This window comes from Ciconia boyciana, chromosome 13, assembly GCF_034638445.1.
Source record: "Ciconia boyciana chromosome 13, ASM3463844v1, whole genome shotgun sequence".
In the NCBI taxonomy this organism is placed as follows: domain Eukaryota; kingdom Metazoa; phylum Chordata; class Aves; order Ciconiiformes; family Ciconiidae; genus Ciconia; species Ciconia boyciana.
The window spans coordinates 3,529,190-3,546,115 of NC_132946.1; the positions used below are offsets into that span (position 1 = coordinate 3,529,190).

The 16,926-nt window shown below is 68.9% G+C and overlaps 2 protein-coding genes across 5 annotated transcripts in view; one reads left to right on the forward strand and one right to left on the reverse strand.

Moving 5' to 3' along the window:
• Window positions 1-1,978: 1,978 nt before the first annotated feature.
• On the forward strand, window positions 1,979-11,924 carry SREBF1 (sterol regulatory element binding transcription factor 1). 2 transcript variants are annotated; one of them, XM_072877876.1, is made up of 19 exons: window positions 1,979-2,251; window positions 5,464-5,847; window positions 6,010-6,170; window positions 6,244-6,384; window positions 6,463-6,681; window positions 6,768-6,882; window positions 6,970-7,181; window positions 7,613-7,817; window positions 8,443-8,627; window positions 8,953-9,214; window positions 9,309-9,475; window positions 9,585-9,753; window positions 9,833-9,941; window positions 10,018-10,127; window positions 10,233-10,365; window positions 10,549-10,711; window positions 10,974-11,159; window positions 11,247-11,358; window positions 11,601-11,921. In XM_072877876.1, the coding sequence occupies exons 1-19, from the start codon at window positions 2,146-2,148 to the stop codon at window positions 11,822-11,824; spliced, it is 3,363 nt and encodes a 1,120-aa protein (XP_072733977.1). In that variant the 5' UTR covers window positions 1,979-2,145; the 3' UTR covers window positions 11,825-11,921. The 2 variants fall into 2 exon arrangements, with proteins under 2 accessions (XP_072733977.1, XP_072733976.1); XM_072877875.1 differs by having other exon boundaries at window positions 10,018-10,365; window positions 11,601-11,924.
• Window positions 11,925-13,121: 1,197 nt separating this feature from the next.
• RAI1 (retinoic acid induced 1) overlaps window positions 13,122-16,926 on the reverse strand; it is a 78,889-nt gene continuing 75,084 nt past the window's right edge. For all 3 annotated transcript variants that reach the window (XM_072877873.1, XM_072877871.1, XM_072877872.1), the window contains 3 exons: window positions 15,959-16,052; window positions 15,578-15,627; window positions 13,122-15,101 (listed from right to left, as the gene is read on the reverse strand). In XM_072877873.1, coding sequence (XP_072733974.1) covers window positions 15,087-15,101; window positions 15,578-15,627; window positions 15,959-16,052 — 159 coding nt within the window. In that variant the 3' untranslated portion in view covers window positions 13,122-15,086. The remainder of the gene's footprint in view (window positions 15,102-15,577; window positions 15,628-15,958; window positions 16,053-16,926) is intronic.

Consider the following 16,926-nt stretch of genomic DNA (forward strand, 5'->3'; position numbering starts at 1 on the left):
CCTGAGCCGTGATGCAGAATCACTCCACTCCAGGCCGCCGCGCTTATTGGCTGCGTGGCCCTGGTCCTACAGGCGGGGTTTTCCCTACCCCGCAACCAAGCTTACCCCAGGGAGCCCCACCCTGCGTGGCATCCATCGGCCTCCAAACACACCCCGTCCCATGGAGCTGCCGGGGTGCTTAATTCTTCCCCGTTGCACCGAGGATGCTGCTTGTTTGCTTTGGTCCCCTGGAGCAGGGGAAATCATCGTGTGTGGGTCCCCAGGGTGCACATCCCCTCTGGCTCAGGGGGAGGCTTGGGGGCGGGGAAAGAGCCCTAAAAATCCGGCTTTGCCCGCAGCTTGTGCGAGAATAAAGCCGTGTTTGTGCGTGTGGTTTTTCCCCCTCTATGTCTCGCAGGGAAGGCTGTGTCCCAGGTCTCACGTGGGTTGTTAAAAGTGTGTGACCCTCACGTTCGCGTGACGCTGCCCTAAAGCCTCGCGGGGCCACGGCACATCCATCTCACCGGCCCTGGAAACCTGCCCTCTCCTCCTGCAGCACGCGGACTGCTGCACGGGCTTTCTTGAAAGCGAAGGGAAACCTCCCTCCAACACGGAGCCCGGCTTCTCCCCGGTGACCCCAATAAAAATGTGAGGGGGAGCACACGGCCCCCCTGCACACCCCATGGCAGGCTGTGGATCTCTCAAGGGTTTTTCTTTAGTAGCGTTTGCTGTGGGCGACAGATGTCCGAGTGGCTGCCAGTGGCCTGCGTACGGGTCACACTGCCCCAGCCGTCGGCACGGAGCTGAGCCAGGACTCCCTGGGCTCGTCCCCAGCTTGGGCACAGGTTAACGTCCCCGGCTTGAGGAGGCTCGAGTGGGCATGAGGGTGCAGAGGAATCGGCCGGGCTGTGCACCCACGGCTCTGCCACCACCACGTGCATGTACGGGGTGCTCTGCGTGGTCCCCGGTGAGCCCCATGTTGCACTGGGGTGCCCCGTGCCATGCAGGGGATCCCCGTATTGCACAGGGGTGCCTGCTGTGCTGCCATGTGGAAGCCAGTGAGGCTGCGGGGGACGTTTTTATGGTGCAGCCAGGTTTAATTAATTCACAGGTAGCCTCAGATTGTGCTCAGTGGCGCAGAAGAGGAGAGGGCAAACTTTCAGGGAGCCGATGTTGCAGCGCATTTTCTTTTCCTAAATTATTCCCAGCAGTAAGACAAACCACGCAGCGCTGCAGGCCATAGCGGCGTGGCCTTGCCCTGGCGTGAGACCCCCACGCTGAGACCCACCACCCGTGGGCAGCCACAGGGCTGACCCTGATGGCACCAGCGGTTTTCCTGGGTCCCACAGCTCGTGGCACCCAGGAGGGTGCGTGGGCTCAGCTGGGGCTCACAGGGCAGCATCGGCCCTTTGGCATCCCCTAACCGGCGTCACGGGGGCTTCTCCCACCCTGGGCCGTGCTGCAGTCGGGCGGCGGTGCTGGGACTTGCTCTGGACCCCGGAGCGGGAAGGCAGATATCCACAGCCTGCCTCTGCGCTGGGAACCGCAGGAGCCTCGAGAGGTGACGCGGTGGCCCAAGCTCACCCCGGCACGTGGCCTCCACGAGGTGCTGGGGGCTTCTGCAGCCACGGCCACCACCTTCTCCCCACGCTGGCCCTCCTGCCTGCTCCCACATGTGCCCCGATCCGGGGCTACGTGGTATTGAATGCCCAGCCCGGGTATTTAGAGCCCAGCCCGGGTATTTGGTGCCTGTCCCCAGGGGCTGGTGCCTGTCCCCAGGGCTCGGTGCCTGTCCCCAGGGCTCGGTGACTTCCCCAGGGCACTGCTGCCCTGCTCAGGGGCTGCAGCCTGCCCTGCTCCCTGCTCCGGCCCTGCTGCACCAGCTCCCTGCCCGGTGCTGCCGGCGGTCCCGGCGCGGTGCAGCGCGATGCAGCTCCCGGCGCCGGCGGTGCGGGGCGGGGAGGCGGCCGCGGGGCGGGACGCGGCGGCGGGTCCGCCTCCGTCCCCTCCCTCCCCTGCCCGGTAGCAGGCCTGGGCACGGTTCGCGGGAGCAACTTGGCGGCTCGTCCCCTTCCTCCCTCTCCCCGGGCCAGCGCGGCCATGGCGGGCGGGCGGCCCCGCCGCTCCTAGAGCCGCCGCAGCCCGGGAGCCGCCGCCGCCGCCGGGATGAGCGCCCTCGCCTTCGACGACGCGGCCCTGGAGGGGCTGGCGCCGACCCTCGGCCTCTCCGGGGCCAGCGACATCGACACGGCCCTGCTCAGCGACATCGACGGTGCGTCTCGACCCGGGCAGCGGCGAGTGGGGCCGGGCTCGGTGCATGGCCGGGACCGGGCTGGGGGCGTAGCCGGGGCTCGGTGCGCGGCCGGGGGGCTGGGCTCGGTGCGGTACCGGGGCTCGGTGCACGGCTGGGACCGGGCTCGGTGCATGGCCGGGGCTGGGGAGACCAGGCTCGGTGCCCGGTCAGGGAACCGGGGGCCGGGACGCGCCCGGGGGAGCGGGTTCAGTGCATAACCGGGTCTCGGTGCGTGGCCGGAGGGCCGGGCTCGGTGCCCGGCCGGCCTGAAGGGAGCGGGCTCGGCGCACCGGAGCACAGCCGGGGAGACCGGGCTCGGTGCCGGGCCCGGCGTGGGGAGGGGGACACCGAGCTGCTGGAGCGCGGGGTCGGCGCAGGGCCGGGCGGTTCGGGCTGGCTCCGTTGCCGGGGGCCGGTCCGTGGCGGGGGGCTCGGGGAGGAGCAGGGTCCCGGGGGTGTGTGGGGGGGGGCGGGACACCGGGACCCCCGGGCTGGAGGTGCCGGTGCCGGGACAGCCCCGACGGGGCCCCCGGCGGCCGTTGCATCGTGTCGCCTGTAGCCCCGCCCCTCCGTGACGTCACCGGCGGGGTTACTCCCGGTCGTTCCCTCCAGGACGCCTGGGTTCCCCGAGCCACCCAGCCGGGATGGGCGGGGGGGAGGGGGGGGGCTCCGCGCTGCCCCGGGGCTGAGCGGGGCATCCCTGGGGCTGGGACCCATCAGCACCCACCTCCCCGCCGAGCTGGGGGTCCGTGGGCTGGGGATGCCGCCGAGGGGACCCCACTCCCCGAGGGGACCCGCTCCCCCGGTGGACCCCCTCCCCACCGCCGTGGCACCGAGGTCTTACCGGTGCTGGGTGCGGCATAACCATGGCTTTAGCCAAAAATTGGGTTTCCCGGCCCTGGGCCAGCCCCGCGCCCGCCTCGCCGCATGCTCCACCGGCTCTGCTGGTCCGCACCCTCCGACGGTGCCAGGAGCCATATGTCCTCCGGGAGCCATATGTCCTCCGGGAGCCGGGGCGGAGGTGGCATCCCAGGGCTGGAGGCTCATCCCAGCGGCAGTCGGGCGGATCAGGGCAGATCCAGGTGCCACCTGCCTCCCCCGGCGAGGTTTTGGCACGGGCAGGGCAGGATGGTAGCTGCAGGCAGGCAGGAGCGATGCTCCGGAGTTGTGCTGGTGTCCCCTTGGGTCCCCTGGGACCCGGGCCAGAGCTGTTGGGTGCCCAGCGCAGACCCGCCGTGTCCCGTCGTGGCGTTTTGCCACGCTTCTTTGCATCGTGGCCATCCGAACCACCTCGTGCCCCATGGTTCCCCCACGTGGCCTGAGACTCCACGGGCCGTGGGTTTGCCACTGGTCCCTGGGTGGCCACGGGTCATCCCTCATCCCCGAGCCCACCCCAGGGTGACTGCGGGATGTGCATCCAGGGGTGTGGGTGCCCTGTCCCACCGGGACCTGCCAGGACCCACAGCCATGTGGCTCTGCCCCACGGGCTCCCATGGCCTGAAGCAATGGGGTGGGGGCAGCCATGGCACCGCCGGGTGCCCGTGTCATGCTGATGGCGTGGGTGGCAGCGGGTGCCACAGCATAGAAATATCTGGTAGGTGCTGGGTGGCTGGGAGAGCCGTGCCCAACCCTGGGGCTGGGCAGCAGGAAGGGGGGGGTCAGGGGGGAGCACCCCCTCTCTGCACCCCCAGACTCTGCTCTCTTCCCCCTGGACCACGGGGGAGCCTTGGGGAGGCCTCTTGAGCAGGGGGGATTGAGGCTGGGAGCCCCCCTGGAAGGAAACCCACCTGCGCGGAGAGGGGTGCCGAGGGCTGGATGTTTTTGCGGGGGAAATGGGGCTGCGCAAAGACCCTGGTCCTTGCGGGGAGACCCCTCCGGGCACTGGGCGTCGAGAGAGGAGCGTCATGTCGGGCTGGCCGGACACGGGGGGCGATGGGGCGTGGGGCGAAGGGGTTAACGGCGGCTGACCCCAAGTAACCGCCGACGGGTTACAGCAGGGTGCCCGGGAGTAACCCGCTGCCGGGCTCACCTTGGCGTGGCCGCGGGGCTGTCTGGGGGCGGCGGGTGGCCGGCGGGCACACGGGCGGCGATTGGCGGAGTCGCATCACCCCATCGCCGGCCTCGCTCCAGGCCTGGCGTGGGCAGCGGCAGGGAGGGCTGGCAGGGAGGAGGCGAGAACATGGCTTTAAAATATCCCGGTGCCTCGTCGCGGCCCGGCACGGGGCTGAGCGGGGGCCGCAGTCTGCTCCTGGGGACCCCCCCGTGCCCGCCGGCATGGAGTGCACCTTCGAAGGTACCCCCTCCTTGCCATCCTCCTCCTCCCCGCCTGGCGGGGTCACTGCCGCGGCCCCTCTCCGGGTGCTGCACCCCATGGGGGGGTATCCGGGGGCTGTGCACCTCGGTGGGGGCATCCCCGGGGGTGTGTGCGTGGGGGGCTGCACCTGGGGGTACCGCAGCGGGGGCACCCCAGCGGGGGCACCCCGGGGTCTGTGTGCCCCGGGGGGGGTGCGCCTGGGGGTACAGCCACGGGGCCTTCCGGAGCGCTTTGGTGGGAGCATCCCGAGACACCTCAGTGGGGGCATCTCCGGACGCCCCGATGGGGACATCCCAGGGCACCCAGGTCCCACTGAGCGGGGCAGACCCCCAAGGCTGTTTAACCCCGCGCTTGCCCAGCTGCCCTCCTGCGGGGTGCCGTGGGCAGGCACACCTGGCACGGGGATCTGGCACATCCCAGGTGTGCCACCCCTCCGTCCCAGCCCGAGCACCCCCTCCCCTTTGGCTGCTTTGGGGGTTTTCAGGGTTTCTAGTACAGGATAAATGAATGAGCTGGCACAAGCCCGTCTCTGCCCACCTCGACCTCAGGAACGGGCTGAGATCTGCCCTGCCACCCGCAGACGGGGCTGGAAACCTCTGACTGCTGGTGGCCAGGCCTTGGCACCCTGGTTGTGAGTGACGTGCCTCAGTTTCCCCGCTGGCAGGGTGCCTGGGAGGCTGTGAGGAGCAGGGCACAGCAGGTTCCTGGGCTGTCAGGGAATTTTTCCCCTTGGGTTATGGGAATCCGTCCCCAAAGTGCTGAGCTCTGGGGTGGGCAGCATGGGGCCAGCCCACGGACTCCCAAGGGCTTTGGGGGCCTCTTGGGAAGCGTGGGGCTGGAGCAGCCACTGACGGGACGGGACGGGGCTGTTTTGCAGACATGCTCCAGCTGATCAACACGCCGGACAATGACTTCTCGGGGCTGTTTGACTCGCCGTTCGGTGCCCCCGACAGCACCGTGCCCGCAGGGCTTCCCCCTGCCCCGGGCTCTCTCGGCACCTACCTGGGGCCTGGCAAGTCCCCCCCCGCCGCCCCCACCGGCAGCGTCTACCCGGGGTCCCCCGGGATGGCGGCCTTCACCCCGCAGCCCCCAGCCCCGCTCCTGCCGGCACCGGCCCCGGGTGTCAAGGAGGAGCCAGCGGCCGTGCCCAGCAGCCAGCCCCAGCCCGGCGTGATGCTGGCTCCCAGCTTCGTCCCCGCGTCCCCCGGCCAGTTCAGCCCCCAGCCCTTGGTGGGCTACCAGAACCAGCACAGCTTCTCCGGTGAGGATCTGGAGGTGCAGGGGGGGGTCGGGGCTCCCTGGGTGGGGGCTTGTTGCGGGGGGGTCTTGCTGGAGGGTGGGATGCGTCCCTGCAGGATGGGGCTGCCCGGGGTGGGCCGGTGCCGGGGGGGTCTGGTAACGCTGTCCTCTGCTCCATGCCCAGCCGTGCAGCCCGGGGGTGCGGGGCAGGCCCTGCCCAGCCCCCTGCCTGCCCCGCAGCCGGGCCAGCCCATGGCACTGCCTGGCCCCGTGCAGAGCGTGGCACCCCAGCAGCTCCTGGCCCCTGCCGCGCAGCCCGTCTCACCCCAGATCCAGCCGGTGCCGGTAAGCCCGGGGCCAGGGGTGGGGGGGTCCCAGTGGCCTCCCCAGCCCTGCTGACCCCCCCGCCGCCCCCCAGGTCCTGCTGCAGCCCCATTTCATCAAGGCTGACTCCCTGCTGCTGACGGCCGTCAAGACGGATGCCGGCAGCGCCAAGACCTCCAGCATCGCCTCCCTGGCCACCAGCGCCAGCAGCTCTGCCACCCCGCTGCAGGTGCCGGTAGGTCCCACTGCCAGGGAGCTCCGGGGTAGGGGGATGCTCTGGGACCCCCACGGATGCCACCCCCCATCCCTGCAGGCGCTGGTGAGCGGAGGGACCATCCTGGCCACGGTGCCGCTGGTGGTGGATGCCGAGAAGCTGCCCATCAACCGGCTGACGCCCAGCGGGAAGCCAGCACTGGTGCAGAGCAGGGGGGAGAAGCGCACGGCGCACAACGCCATCGAGAAACGCTACCGCTCCTCCATCAACGACAAGATCGTGGAGCTCAAGGACCTGGTGGTGGGCACCGAGGCCAAGGTGGGAGCCCGGGGTTGGTGAAGCAGGGGTGGGCAAGGGGGGGCTTCGCCCGGCATTTGGGCTGAGCTGTCCCTGCCCGCCGGCAGCTCAACAAGTCGGCAGTCCTGAGGAAGGCGATCGAGTACATCCGCTTCCTGCAGCAGAGCAACCAGAAGCTGAAGCAAGAGAACCTCACCCTGAAGATGGCCGTGCAGAAGAACCGTGAGTGGAAGGGCAGGTCTCAGGGGCGGCTCAGCCCCGGGGCTGCCGGACCCCCCAGCACCCCTCAGCCCGCTCTGCTCTCTGCAGAGTCCTTGAAGGACCTGGTGGCCTCCTGCAGCAGGGGGGCCAAGGTGGAGGCCCCCATGGAGGTGGTGAAGGCGGAGGTGATGGAGATGCTGACGCCGCCGCCCTCGGACGTGGGCTCGCCGTCCCACAGCAACCTGCTCTCGCTCAGCGGGGGCAGCAGCAACAGCAGCAGCGACTCGGAGCCCGACAGCCCCCTCTGCGACCATGGCAAGGTGTGGGGAGGCTGTGGGGGGGATCCCCCCGCCCCGAGTGGGACAGGGGATCTGCTATATCACCCCGGGGGTGCCAAGAGCAAAGCACGCCAGATGCTAGCATGGGGAAAGGAGCCGAGAGCCCTGGTCTTGCTCCCTGAGGCTGCTTCTCACCCGATTTGGGGCTGGAAGGAGGGGTGTGGGGGTATTCTGGGGTGCACTGGGCTGCACCCGTGCCCCATGCCCTATGCTCTGTACCCCAAAATGTGCTTTGTGCCCCATGCCCGTACCCATGCCCTATATTCCATGCCTGCGCCCCATCACCATGCCCTGTACCCCATGCCTGTACCCATGCCCTATATCCTATGCCCTACACCCCACGCCTGTGCCCCATCACCACACCCCATGTCCATGCCCGTGCCCCGGGGCTCACAGCAGCTCTGCCCACACAGGTGAAGCAGGAGCACCCGCCGCCCTCGCCCAGCAGCCAGGGCATGCTGGACCGCTCCCGCATGGCTCTCTGCGCCTTCGTCTTCCTCTGCCTCTCCTTCAACCCTCTGGCCTCCCTTCTCCGGGGCTCCGGTGCCCCAGCCCCTATGGGGAGCCCGGGCACCGCTAGCCCCGGCAGGAGCATCATGGCTGAGTCTGGCACCGTGGGTAAGCGCTGGCATGGGGTGGGGGCTCTTGGGGTGAAGGACATTGGGATGGAGGCTGTCAGGGTGGCGGTGGTTGGGGTGGGCGCAGGGTGGAGGCCCCTGGGATGGAGGCTGTTGGGATAGGTGTGGGGTGGAGGCTGTCAGGGTGGGCATGGGGCAAAGGCCATTGGGATGGAGGCCGTTGGGGCGGGCATAGGCTAGAGGCTGTTGAGCTGAAGACTGTCGGGGTGCAGGATGTTGGGGTGGGTGTGTGGTAGGGGCTACCTGGGTCGAGCCTGTTGGGGTGGGGCCCATCAGGGTGGAGGCTGTTGGGGTGGGCATGGGGTGAAGGCTGTCGGGATGGAGGCCGTTGGAGTGGAGACCAGCGGTGGAGGCGGTCACGGTGGACATGGGGTGAAGGCCATCAGCAGGGGGGGTGTCGGGGTAGGTCCGAGATGGGAGACGAGCGCGGTGGAGGATGCTGGGGTGGAGGCGGGGCAGGGGCCATTGGGTGGAGGCTGTTGGGGCGGACACCACTGGAGTGGAGGCTCTTGGGGCGGGCGCGGGGTGAAGGCCGTCGGGACGGAGACCCTGGGGCGAGCGCAGGGCGGAGGCGGCGGGGTGGTGCTGACCCCCTCCCCGCGCAGAGGAGCCGTGGGGGTGGTCGCAGTGGCTGTGGCCCACGCTGGCCTTCTGGGCGCTGAACGCGGCGCTGGTGCTGGGGGCGGTGGTGCGGCTCTTCGTCTGCGGGGAGCCCGTCACCCGCCCCCACTCCGAGCCCTCCGTGCTCTTCTGGCGGCACCGCCGGCAGGCCGACCTCGACCTCGACCGGGTAAGCCCCGCCCCTTTGCCCCACCCCTCATGATGTCACCTGCCCCACCCACCCTGGCCACGCCCCAGTCGCCCCACCAGCGCGCTGCCCCAGCTCTGCGTTAGCCCCGCCCGTCCCGCAGTGCCCGCCCCTTCTATTGCCGGTAGCCCCGCCCACCCGCCCCCGCCCCGCCTCTTCCACCTGGGCTACCCCCGCCCACCCCCTCTAAGCTCGGCCCACCTATCGCGCCTGGCCCCGCCCACCCGCGTACCCCCGCCCCGCCGTTAGCCCTGGCCACGCCCCCTCCCGCGGCCCCGCCCCGCGCCGACCCGCCCTCCCCACGCAGGGCGACTTCGCGCAGGGCGCCCAGCACCTGCGGACGGCGCTGGCGGCGCTGGGGCGGCCGCTGCCCGCCTCCCACGGGGACCTGGCCTGCAGCCTGCTCTGGAGCCTGCTGCGGCACCTGCTCCAGCGCCTCTGGGTGGGCCGCTGGCTGGCCGCCCGCGCCGGGGGGCTGCGCCCCGACCCCCCGTCCCCCGCCCACGTCCGTCAGAGCGCCCGCGACGCCGCCATGGCCTACCACCGCCTGCACCAGCTCCACCTCGCCGGTATGGCCCCGTGCCGCGGGGGCGGGGGGGTTTGGGGGACGGGACCCCTGCACCCCGCGTCCCCCCTGAGCCCCCCCCGTCCCTGTCCCCGCAGGGAAGCAGGCCGGGGGGCACCTGCTGGCCATCAACCTGGCGCTGAGCGCCGTCAACCTGGCCGAGTGCGCCGGCGATGCCGTCTCCGTGGCCGCCCTGGCCGAGATCTACGTGGCGGCCGCTTTGCGGGTCAAAGCCAGCCTGCACCGCTGCTTCCACTTCTTGGCTGTGAGTGCGGGGCAGCCCCCTCCACAGTGGGGCGGGGGAGGGGGGGGTCCCGCGTGTCCCCTGGGACCCAGTCGTGGGTCCCCCCCCTGACCCCCCGCTCTCCCGGCAGCGCCCCTTCCTCTGCAGCGCTCGGCGCGTGGCCCTGTCCCACGGCGGGGCCGTGCCCCCCGCCATGCAGTGGCTCTGCCACCCCTTGGGCCACCGCTTCTTCGTCGATGGTGACTGGGCCGTCAAGGGCGTCCCAAGGGAGACGATCTACAGCTCCGCCGGCAACCCAGGTAACCCCCGGCCCCCAGCACCCCCAGACCCCCATTTCGGGGTGGAGATGTACCCACTCACCGCCTCTCTGTGCCGCAGTGGACCCGCTGGCGCAGGTGACCCAGCTCTTCCGCGAGCACCTCCTGGAGAAGGCGCTGTGCTGCGTGGCCATGCCTGAGCCCGGCCGCCCCGCTGCCCAGGGCGAGGGGTAAGTGCCGGGGTGGGCACCCCGCTCCCTGCACCCGGCGTGGGGCCGGCCCCGCTCACGGCCCCTCTCCTGGCAGGCGGTTCTCCGACGCTCTCGAGTACCTCCAGCTGCTCAACGGCTGCTCTGACGCCAGCAGCACGCCCGGTCCCGTGCCCTCCATCAGCTCCGGCTTGGCGGCTGTCACAGGTGAGGCCGGCATGTCCCCCCCCGTGCCCGGGGACCCTTCGTGTTGGGGGGGGGGTGTCACGGGAGTGGTGGACACTCCCCTCCCGTGTCCCTCCCGCCCCGCAGGCACCGACCCCGTGTCCAAGTGGTGGGCGTCCATCATTGGCACAGTTATTCACTGGCTGCAGGGAGACGAGGAGGGGGCCGAGCGCCTCTACCCGCTGGTGGAGACCATGCCCCGGGCGCTGCAGAGCTCTGAGTGAGTGCCGGGGGCGACGGGGGGGGGGTGGTGGTGGTGGTGGGGGGTGACAGCTCATCACACGCCTCCCCTCCTTTTTCCCTTGCTAACGCACTCTGAGCACTGCGGCTCTGCTGCCCCGCGTCCGCTGACGTGCCCAGCGAGGCGCCTGCGGTGATTGTCATCGTCGTCCCCCCCTTGCAGGAAGCCCCTGCCCCGCGCCGCCCTGCACTCCTTCAGGGCCGTCCGGGCCATGCTGAGCAAGCAGGACGGGAGCCAGGCCAGCCTGAGCCACTGCGAGAAGGCCAGCAGCTGCCTGCGGGAGAGCCTGGAGCTCAGCAGCCCCCCCAAAGGCACCATCGACAAGGTGAGCCGGGGCCGGGGGGCAAGGTGGCCGCCAGCCCTTGGGGGTGGGGGAGCCCCCGGCCCTCGCGGGAGGTGCCCCCGGCCCTCGCGGGGGTGCATTGTAGTTGCATTGCATGTGTCAGACTGGGAGTGCAATGCCCCTGCCATGCAGCCCGGCGGGGGCCCCGCGCAGCAACGCCTGCCCGCAGGGACCTCCTCGGCCCCGCCGTCCGTCCGTCCGTCCGTCCATCCTGTTCACCCAGCTCCCCTTGCCCCCCCCCCAGGCGGTCCAGCTCCTGCTTTGCGACCTGCTTCTCGTCACCCGTACCAACCTGTGGCAGCAGCAGATGAACGTCAGCCAGCAGCGCAGCTGCCTCTACCAGGCGTCCGCCCTCGAGCTCCGCGGCTTCCAGCAGGACCTCAGCAGCCTGCGGCGCCTGGCCCAGACCCTCCGCCCTGCCATGCGCCGGGTGAGACCCCGACCCTCATCCTGGTGGGTCCCCTCATCCTCTGCACCCAGCCACGCTCACTGTGTCGTGTGTGTCCCCCCCCCCAAGGTGTTCCTGCACGAAGCCACCGCCAGGCTCATGGCCCGGGCCAGCCCCACGCGCACCCACCAGCTTCTGGACCGCAGCCTGCGGAGGAGAGGGGTGCAGGGCAGCAAAACAGGTAGGTCACGGGGTGGGAGACCACCCCTGGGCGCCGTGCCCCATGGGGAAACCCTGCTTCCCACCTGCAGCACCCCAGCAGCGCTGGGTGATGGGGCGTGGGGGCTTCCTGCCGTGCTTTGGTGGTGACACCTGCTCTGGGGTGGGCAAATGGCCCTGTCACCGTGCCAGAGCACCCCAGGGAGGGTCGGTGGCTTCCAGGGGCACCCTTGGGGCTGACACCCGCTTCTCCCCCCCTTGCAGCCGGCGAGCCGGAGAGCCACCCCACGCCGCGGGAACATGCCGAGGCTTTGCTGCTGGCCTGCTGCTACCTCCCACCCAGCTTCCTCTCGGGGCCGGGCCAGCGCGTGGGCATGCTGGCCGAGGCCGCCCGCACCCTGGAGAAGCTGGGTGACAAACGGACGCTGCACGACTGCCAGCAGATGATCATCAAGCTGGGCAGTGGCACCACCGTCACGTCGGGCTAGCCGGGGAGGCGGGGGCACGCTGCCAGCCCCCCCTGCTAGCCCCCCTGGGTCCGGGCTGTGGGGAAGGGGGGTGCCGGGGGGTGCCTGGGGGTGGTGGGGAGGTGCGTGCCTCAGTTTCCCCCGGGACGGGAGCCCCTTCTGTGGGATGGTGTTAGGGAGCAGGGTTTAAGGTGAGGGGGTGGTGGGGGGGTGAAGGGGCAGGGTGATGCCCGGTGTCACCGGCGGCAGGTGTGGAGGCTCCCAGCGTGGGACAGCCACGCGTGGGACACCCCGGGTGGGCTCGGCCACCCCATAGCTCTGTCCCTGTCCTCGGCCTGCTTGGGTGATGGGACGTGGGGACCTCTAGTGACGCTGTCACAGTATTGCATGGCACTGGGATGCTTGGCCAGCCTGGCCCCGGTGCCACCTCGTACCCCCCAGTGCCCTGGCACAGAGGGGACCCGTCCTCGCCCCCCTCTCCTGGTGTCCCTGCCCTCCCCCCCCCCCCGTGGGTCCCGCTGCTGCAGGGGGGGCTTGGGGTGCCCTATGGGGGGGAGGAGGTTTGGCCCCATGGTGGCAGCTAAGGGCCCTCTCCCCAACCGTGCCCACAGTAGGCAAGAGGGTCCCCCCAGCCTGTCCCCCCCGCCCCCCAGCACTGACCAGTCCCCCCAGTTAGGAGCTGCCACCGCCCCTGGGCATGGCCGGGCCTGAGCGGTTTCGGAGAAGGGATGGCAGGGTGGCGTGGGGCTCCTGGGGGGCTGGTGGGTGCCCCCTCCCCTCGCTGTGCCCCTCTTGTACATAGCCCCCCGCCCTGCCCTAGCCCCCCCCCCCTTGCCTTTTTAAATGGTATTTTCATAGTTGGAGAGTTTTGTACAGACAATTAAAGCTGATTATTTATACCGGTGTGTGCTGGACTGGGGGGGTGGGGACAGACACCGAACTTGGGGGGCACACAGAGCCTGGCTGGGGGAAGGGGAGACCCCCCCGGGCATCCCTGGCTGTGGGTCCTGCCTTGCCCCCGCAGGAGAGGGCTGCACGAGATGGGGGGGACAAGGGTGGCGGGGACAGAGACACAGGGGGACAAGGGACCCCAAACACACCCTCCTTACCCCAAGATGTGCTGGGGGTGCTGCTCCCACCCCCCCATACCCCAGCCCCACCGCAGCGTCCTCTCCAGCCCAGCCCTACAGCATGACCCTCGGTGCTGGTGGCACTTGGGGACGAAGGGCCAGCCAGGGGCTGGCACAGCCCCAGGGGACCCCTGGTAGCCCCCCGGGAGAAAGAGAGGCCACGAGCAGGGCGCCACGTACTTCCAAAACAATCGTTGTATCTTTATTGACGCTCTGAATGCAATGACCTGTTTTTTACTCTTAAGGAAAATAAACATCTTTTAGAAACAGCTTGTTACACACAATCTTCAGTGTGAAGCAATATACTAATAAGAACACTAGTCTTAACATTTACAGTCTTCATATATATTATATATATGTATATGTATACATATATATACACTATATAATGAGGCAATATATAATACACACGGTTTACCATTTTACAGTCATATGTACAAGATGTCACTAAAAATAGCCAGATTTCAGGCAACACTGCCAGGGACACCGGGATATTTTTTTTTCTTTAAATTAATTATTTTTATTATTCTTTTCTTTTGTTTTTTCCTCCTTTTTTTTTTTTTTTAAATGTGTGTTTTTCATTCCCGTGTCCGAGGCAAGCTGCTGAAACAACAGACATTTTGTGGCCAGCAAACCTTGAGGGTGAGGGCTGGGTGGGACGGAGGGGACACGACAGCCGGCAGGGACACGGGGAGCTGGCTCTGCGGGGTTGGGGGGGACGGATGGGGCCGGGGCTGCACCCCGCCTTTGCAGGACGCTTCGCAGGTCGGGGCGGCTGGCGGCTCTTTTTAGGATGAGATTTGGGGTTGATTCACCCTGGGTTGGGTATTTGCTACCTGCACCGGGGCGGGGGTGCTGCAAGGCTGGGGTGTGTGGGGTGCAGAGACTGGGGAGTCATGCAGGGCACCCTGCGGGGACACGGGCCGGGGGCGATCCCAGGGCTGGGCAGCCCCCCAGCTCCCCCGAGGTGGCCGGGAAGGGAAGCGAAAGCCAAGGGAGCCGAGCGAACCCAGCACCCAGGGCAGTGAGCCAGGGCCATGCAGAGGGAGGAAGCAAATGCCTCCTCCTCCTCCTCCTCCGGCAAGGACCCTGCTGCTGGCTGGAAGCCATTTCTGGGCTGCTTGCACCCTCTTGCACCAGGATAAAACCCTGGGGTTCAGCACCCAGAGCCCTGGGGGTTCGGCACCCAGAGCCCTGGGGTTTGCACCCAGAGCCCTGGGGGTTCAGCACCCAGAGCCTGGGGTTTGCACCCAGAGCCCTGGGGTTTGCACAAGCGCAGGGAGCAAAGCCTGTCCCCAGCAAGAGGAGCGGCAGAGGAGATGCTGGCGAGGCCGAGCAGAGGGAGGAGGGTGGGTTTTTGGGGTCCCGGAGAGCAGGACCAGGTGTCCCCGTCCCAGCAGCGCCAGCGCCCCATGGAGCGGGAGGGTGGTGGGTGCAATGGGCCGGGGTTCGGAGGGAGGGAGCAGGGCTGGGGCAGCCGCTGGGCACCCACCGGCCCGGCCAAGCGTCCTTCGCCCCGGTGGGGACCCAGCCGCCCGGCGCAGGGGCTGGCACCCCGGGACAGGCAGGGTGGGGACAGACAGGAGATGGAAGAACGAAACGGAAAAAGCAGAGTGGTGTTTCAAACAGCAGGCCGTTGTTTGTCTTTTTTTTTTTTTTCTCCTTTTTTTTTTTTCTCCTTTTTTTTGGTCTTTTTTGTCTTTTTTTTTTTTTTTTTTTTCCTTTTCTCCGCCGCACGTATATACAGACAGACACCGTGAGGTTTGCTGAAGGCAACATCTCAGATCAGATCAGTGTGAGATATGGAGAGCCAGGACCCGCGGGGGGGTCCGGCGGCCCCCACAGTAAGACAACATCGCCGGGACCCCCTTGTACACGGCCCCCCCCCCCTCCCCGACATCCCCCTCCCCCCCTGTGCAGCGATCCCGGGCCGGGGGATCCCGTTCCTCCTCCCGCTCGGCCAGGCCGGGTTTTACCGGGGCCCGGCGGGGGGGAAAACCCGGCGCTGGCTGTGCCCGCCCGGAACGGGCTCGGGGAGGGGGGACGGGGCGGCAGCGCTGCGCCCACCTGCAGCGGGGCGGCTCCCGGTGGGGCCCGGCCCGGCCCCGCTCCGCTCCCGGGAGCTGCCTCCTCCGCCGGTCCCTCGCTGGACGCTACACCGGCTGCCTCTGCGGGGAGAAGGGGGGAGTCAGCGCGGTGGTCCCGCCGCGGGGGGGGGGGGGGTTGGCCCCTGGGTGCGGTCCCCGGGCTGGCAGGGTTGACCCCAACAGCAGCCACCCTGCCCACCCGCGATTAATCGCGCACCCACCCGAGCCGCAGAGCTTGTAGCACGGGTTCAATTATCACCCCCCACACACACACACACACACCCCCTCCGTCAGCGCGCAGGGAAGGGGGATAAACCCCCCCCAGCCCGGCTGGGGGTCCCAGACCCCGCACCCCCTGGCCTGCCCCCGCAGCGGAGGGCTCTGGGGTGGCCTGGTGTCCCCCAGGGACGCGATGCCCCGTGTGACATGGGGCCGAGCGCCTGGGGTGGGTGTGCTGCGGAGCGGGGTGTCCCCGGGGGGACGTGGTCCGAAGGCAGGTCCTCCTGCCCCAAGGGGCTGCAGAGCATTGGGGGGTGCGCGGGGGGCTCTGGGCTTACCTTATGTTTGGGACATTTCAGAGAGAAGCTCTCTTCGGTTAATAAGCAACCTGCGAGGAGAGGAGAAAGCCATGTCAGGGAAGTCCCCATGCTGAGGGACGGCTGTCCCCGAGTGGGGGGGACGCAGCACCCTCCATGGCCTCCCGCCACCGTCCGGACCAGCCGCAGCATTTGCATGAAAGGTTCAGCTGAGGCCGGCCAAACTCGGGACACCAGCCGGCAGTGCCGGTGCAAGAGGCATCGCCAACCTGGCTGGCAGGGAGCCACGAGCCCACCCTGGCCTTGGGTGGGCTCAAGAGTTGCGGAGTGACTGGTCCCGTGGCCAGCCAGGTCAGAGGGTGCCAGGGGACCCCGCACCCCTGTCCCTGCAGCCAGGCTCACCTGTGTCGACGGCACACGCGTAGTGGTAGGTGTGGGGACACCCCTTCTGGCAGCAACCCACGGTGGCTCCTGCTTGCTGGCAGCTCGAGCACTTCTTTAAACGCACCCGGGAATTCAGAGCAGGGAAGGAGAGATGTGGAGAGACAGAGAGACCCCGTCAGAGCCCAGCACAGGAGCAAAGCACCCCGACGGCCCCGGCCGCATGGGGAACGTGCCAGCATCCCTGCGCCTCTCCAGCCCCGCGCTGCCTCGCCCCGGGCAGCATCCTTCCGCCCATGCCGATGCACCGCGGGCAATGCCGTGCCTCTTGCTCGGCCAACTGCAGCCACGCATGAGGTCTCTACCCGCCGTACCGCTCCCCTGGACGGCACCGAGTCCACAGCCATCCTCCATGGGGCAGGAGGTGCGGAGGTGAAGGGACATGGCCTGGGCCGTGCCACGGCTCGGTGGCAGTGGTGGTGGAGGACCGCAGTGTTCCCCATCTCCTGCCCCGTCCCCAGCGGGTGCTGCAGGGATGGGAGCACCCGGACCTGTGGTGTGGGCAGGGAGAGGCCAGCAGCCTCCAGACAGACGTGCTGCGAGCACGCACGCCTGGGAATATGGCCAGCCCCAAACCTGGTACCGGGGGGGCTAGCTGATGACCCCCTGCCCGGCCTCTTGCTGGGTGGCTGTCCCCTCCCTCTCCCCAGCACAAAACCCTGCGTCCTCTTGGCGGTCTCCCAGCAGCGTCCTCCCTATTTTGCTCGCTCGAAGCGCAGAGCCGTCCCCTCCCTCCAGCTCCCCTTCCCCTGCTGCCCATCACTGTGGCATCAGGCCACGTCGCGCCCATTTTCGTCTCCCATCCTGCCTTCGCCAGGCTGCGGCTGTCCCGCCCCAAGCCGTCCCCTGCGACGCACAGCTGGGCTGGGGGATGCGACCCACCGGGCTCAGCATCCTCATGGTCCTGGGGGGGCCCTGCCGCCCTCCCA

Coding starts and splice junctions, on each gene's coding strand:
- SREBF1 (XM_072877875.1), top strand. CDS start 2,146: ATGAGCGCCCTCGCCTTCGACGACGCGGCCCTGGAGGGGCTGGCGCCG. Junction 6,883..6,969: donor GATGGCCGTGCAGAAGAACC/GTGAGTGGAAGG, acceptor TGCTCTCTGCAG/AGTCCTTGAAGGACCTGGTG. Junction 9,942..10,017: donor CCCGCTGCCCAGGGCGAGGG/GTAAGTGCCGGG, acceptor CTCTCCTGGCAG/GCGGTTCTCCGACGCTCTCG.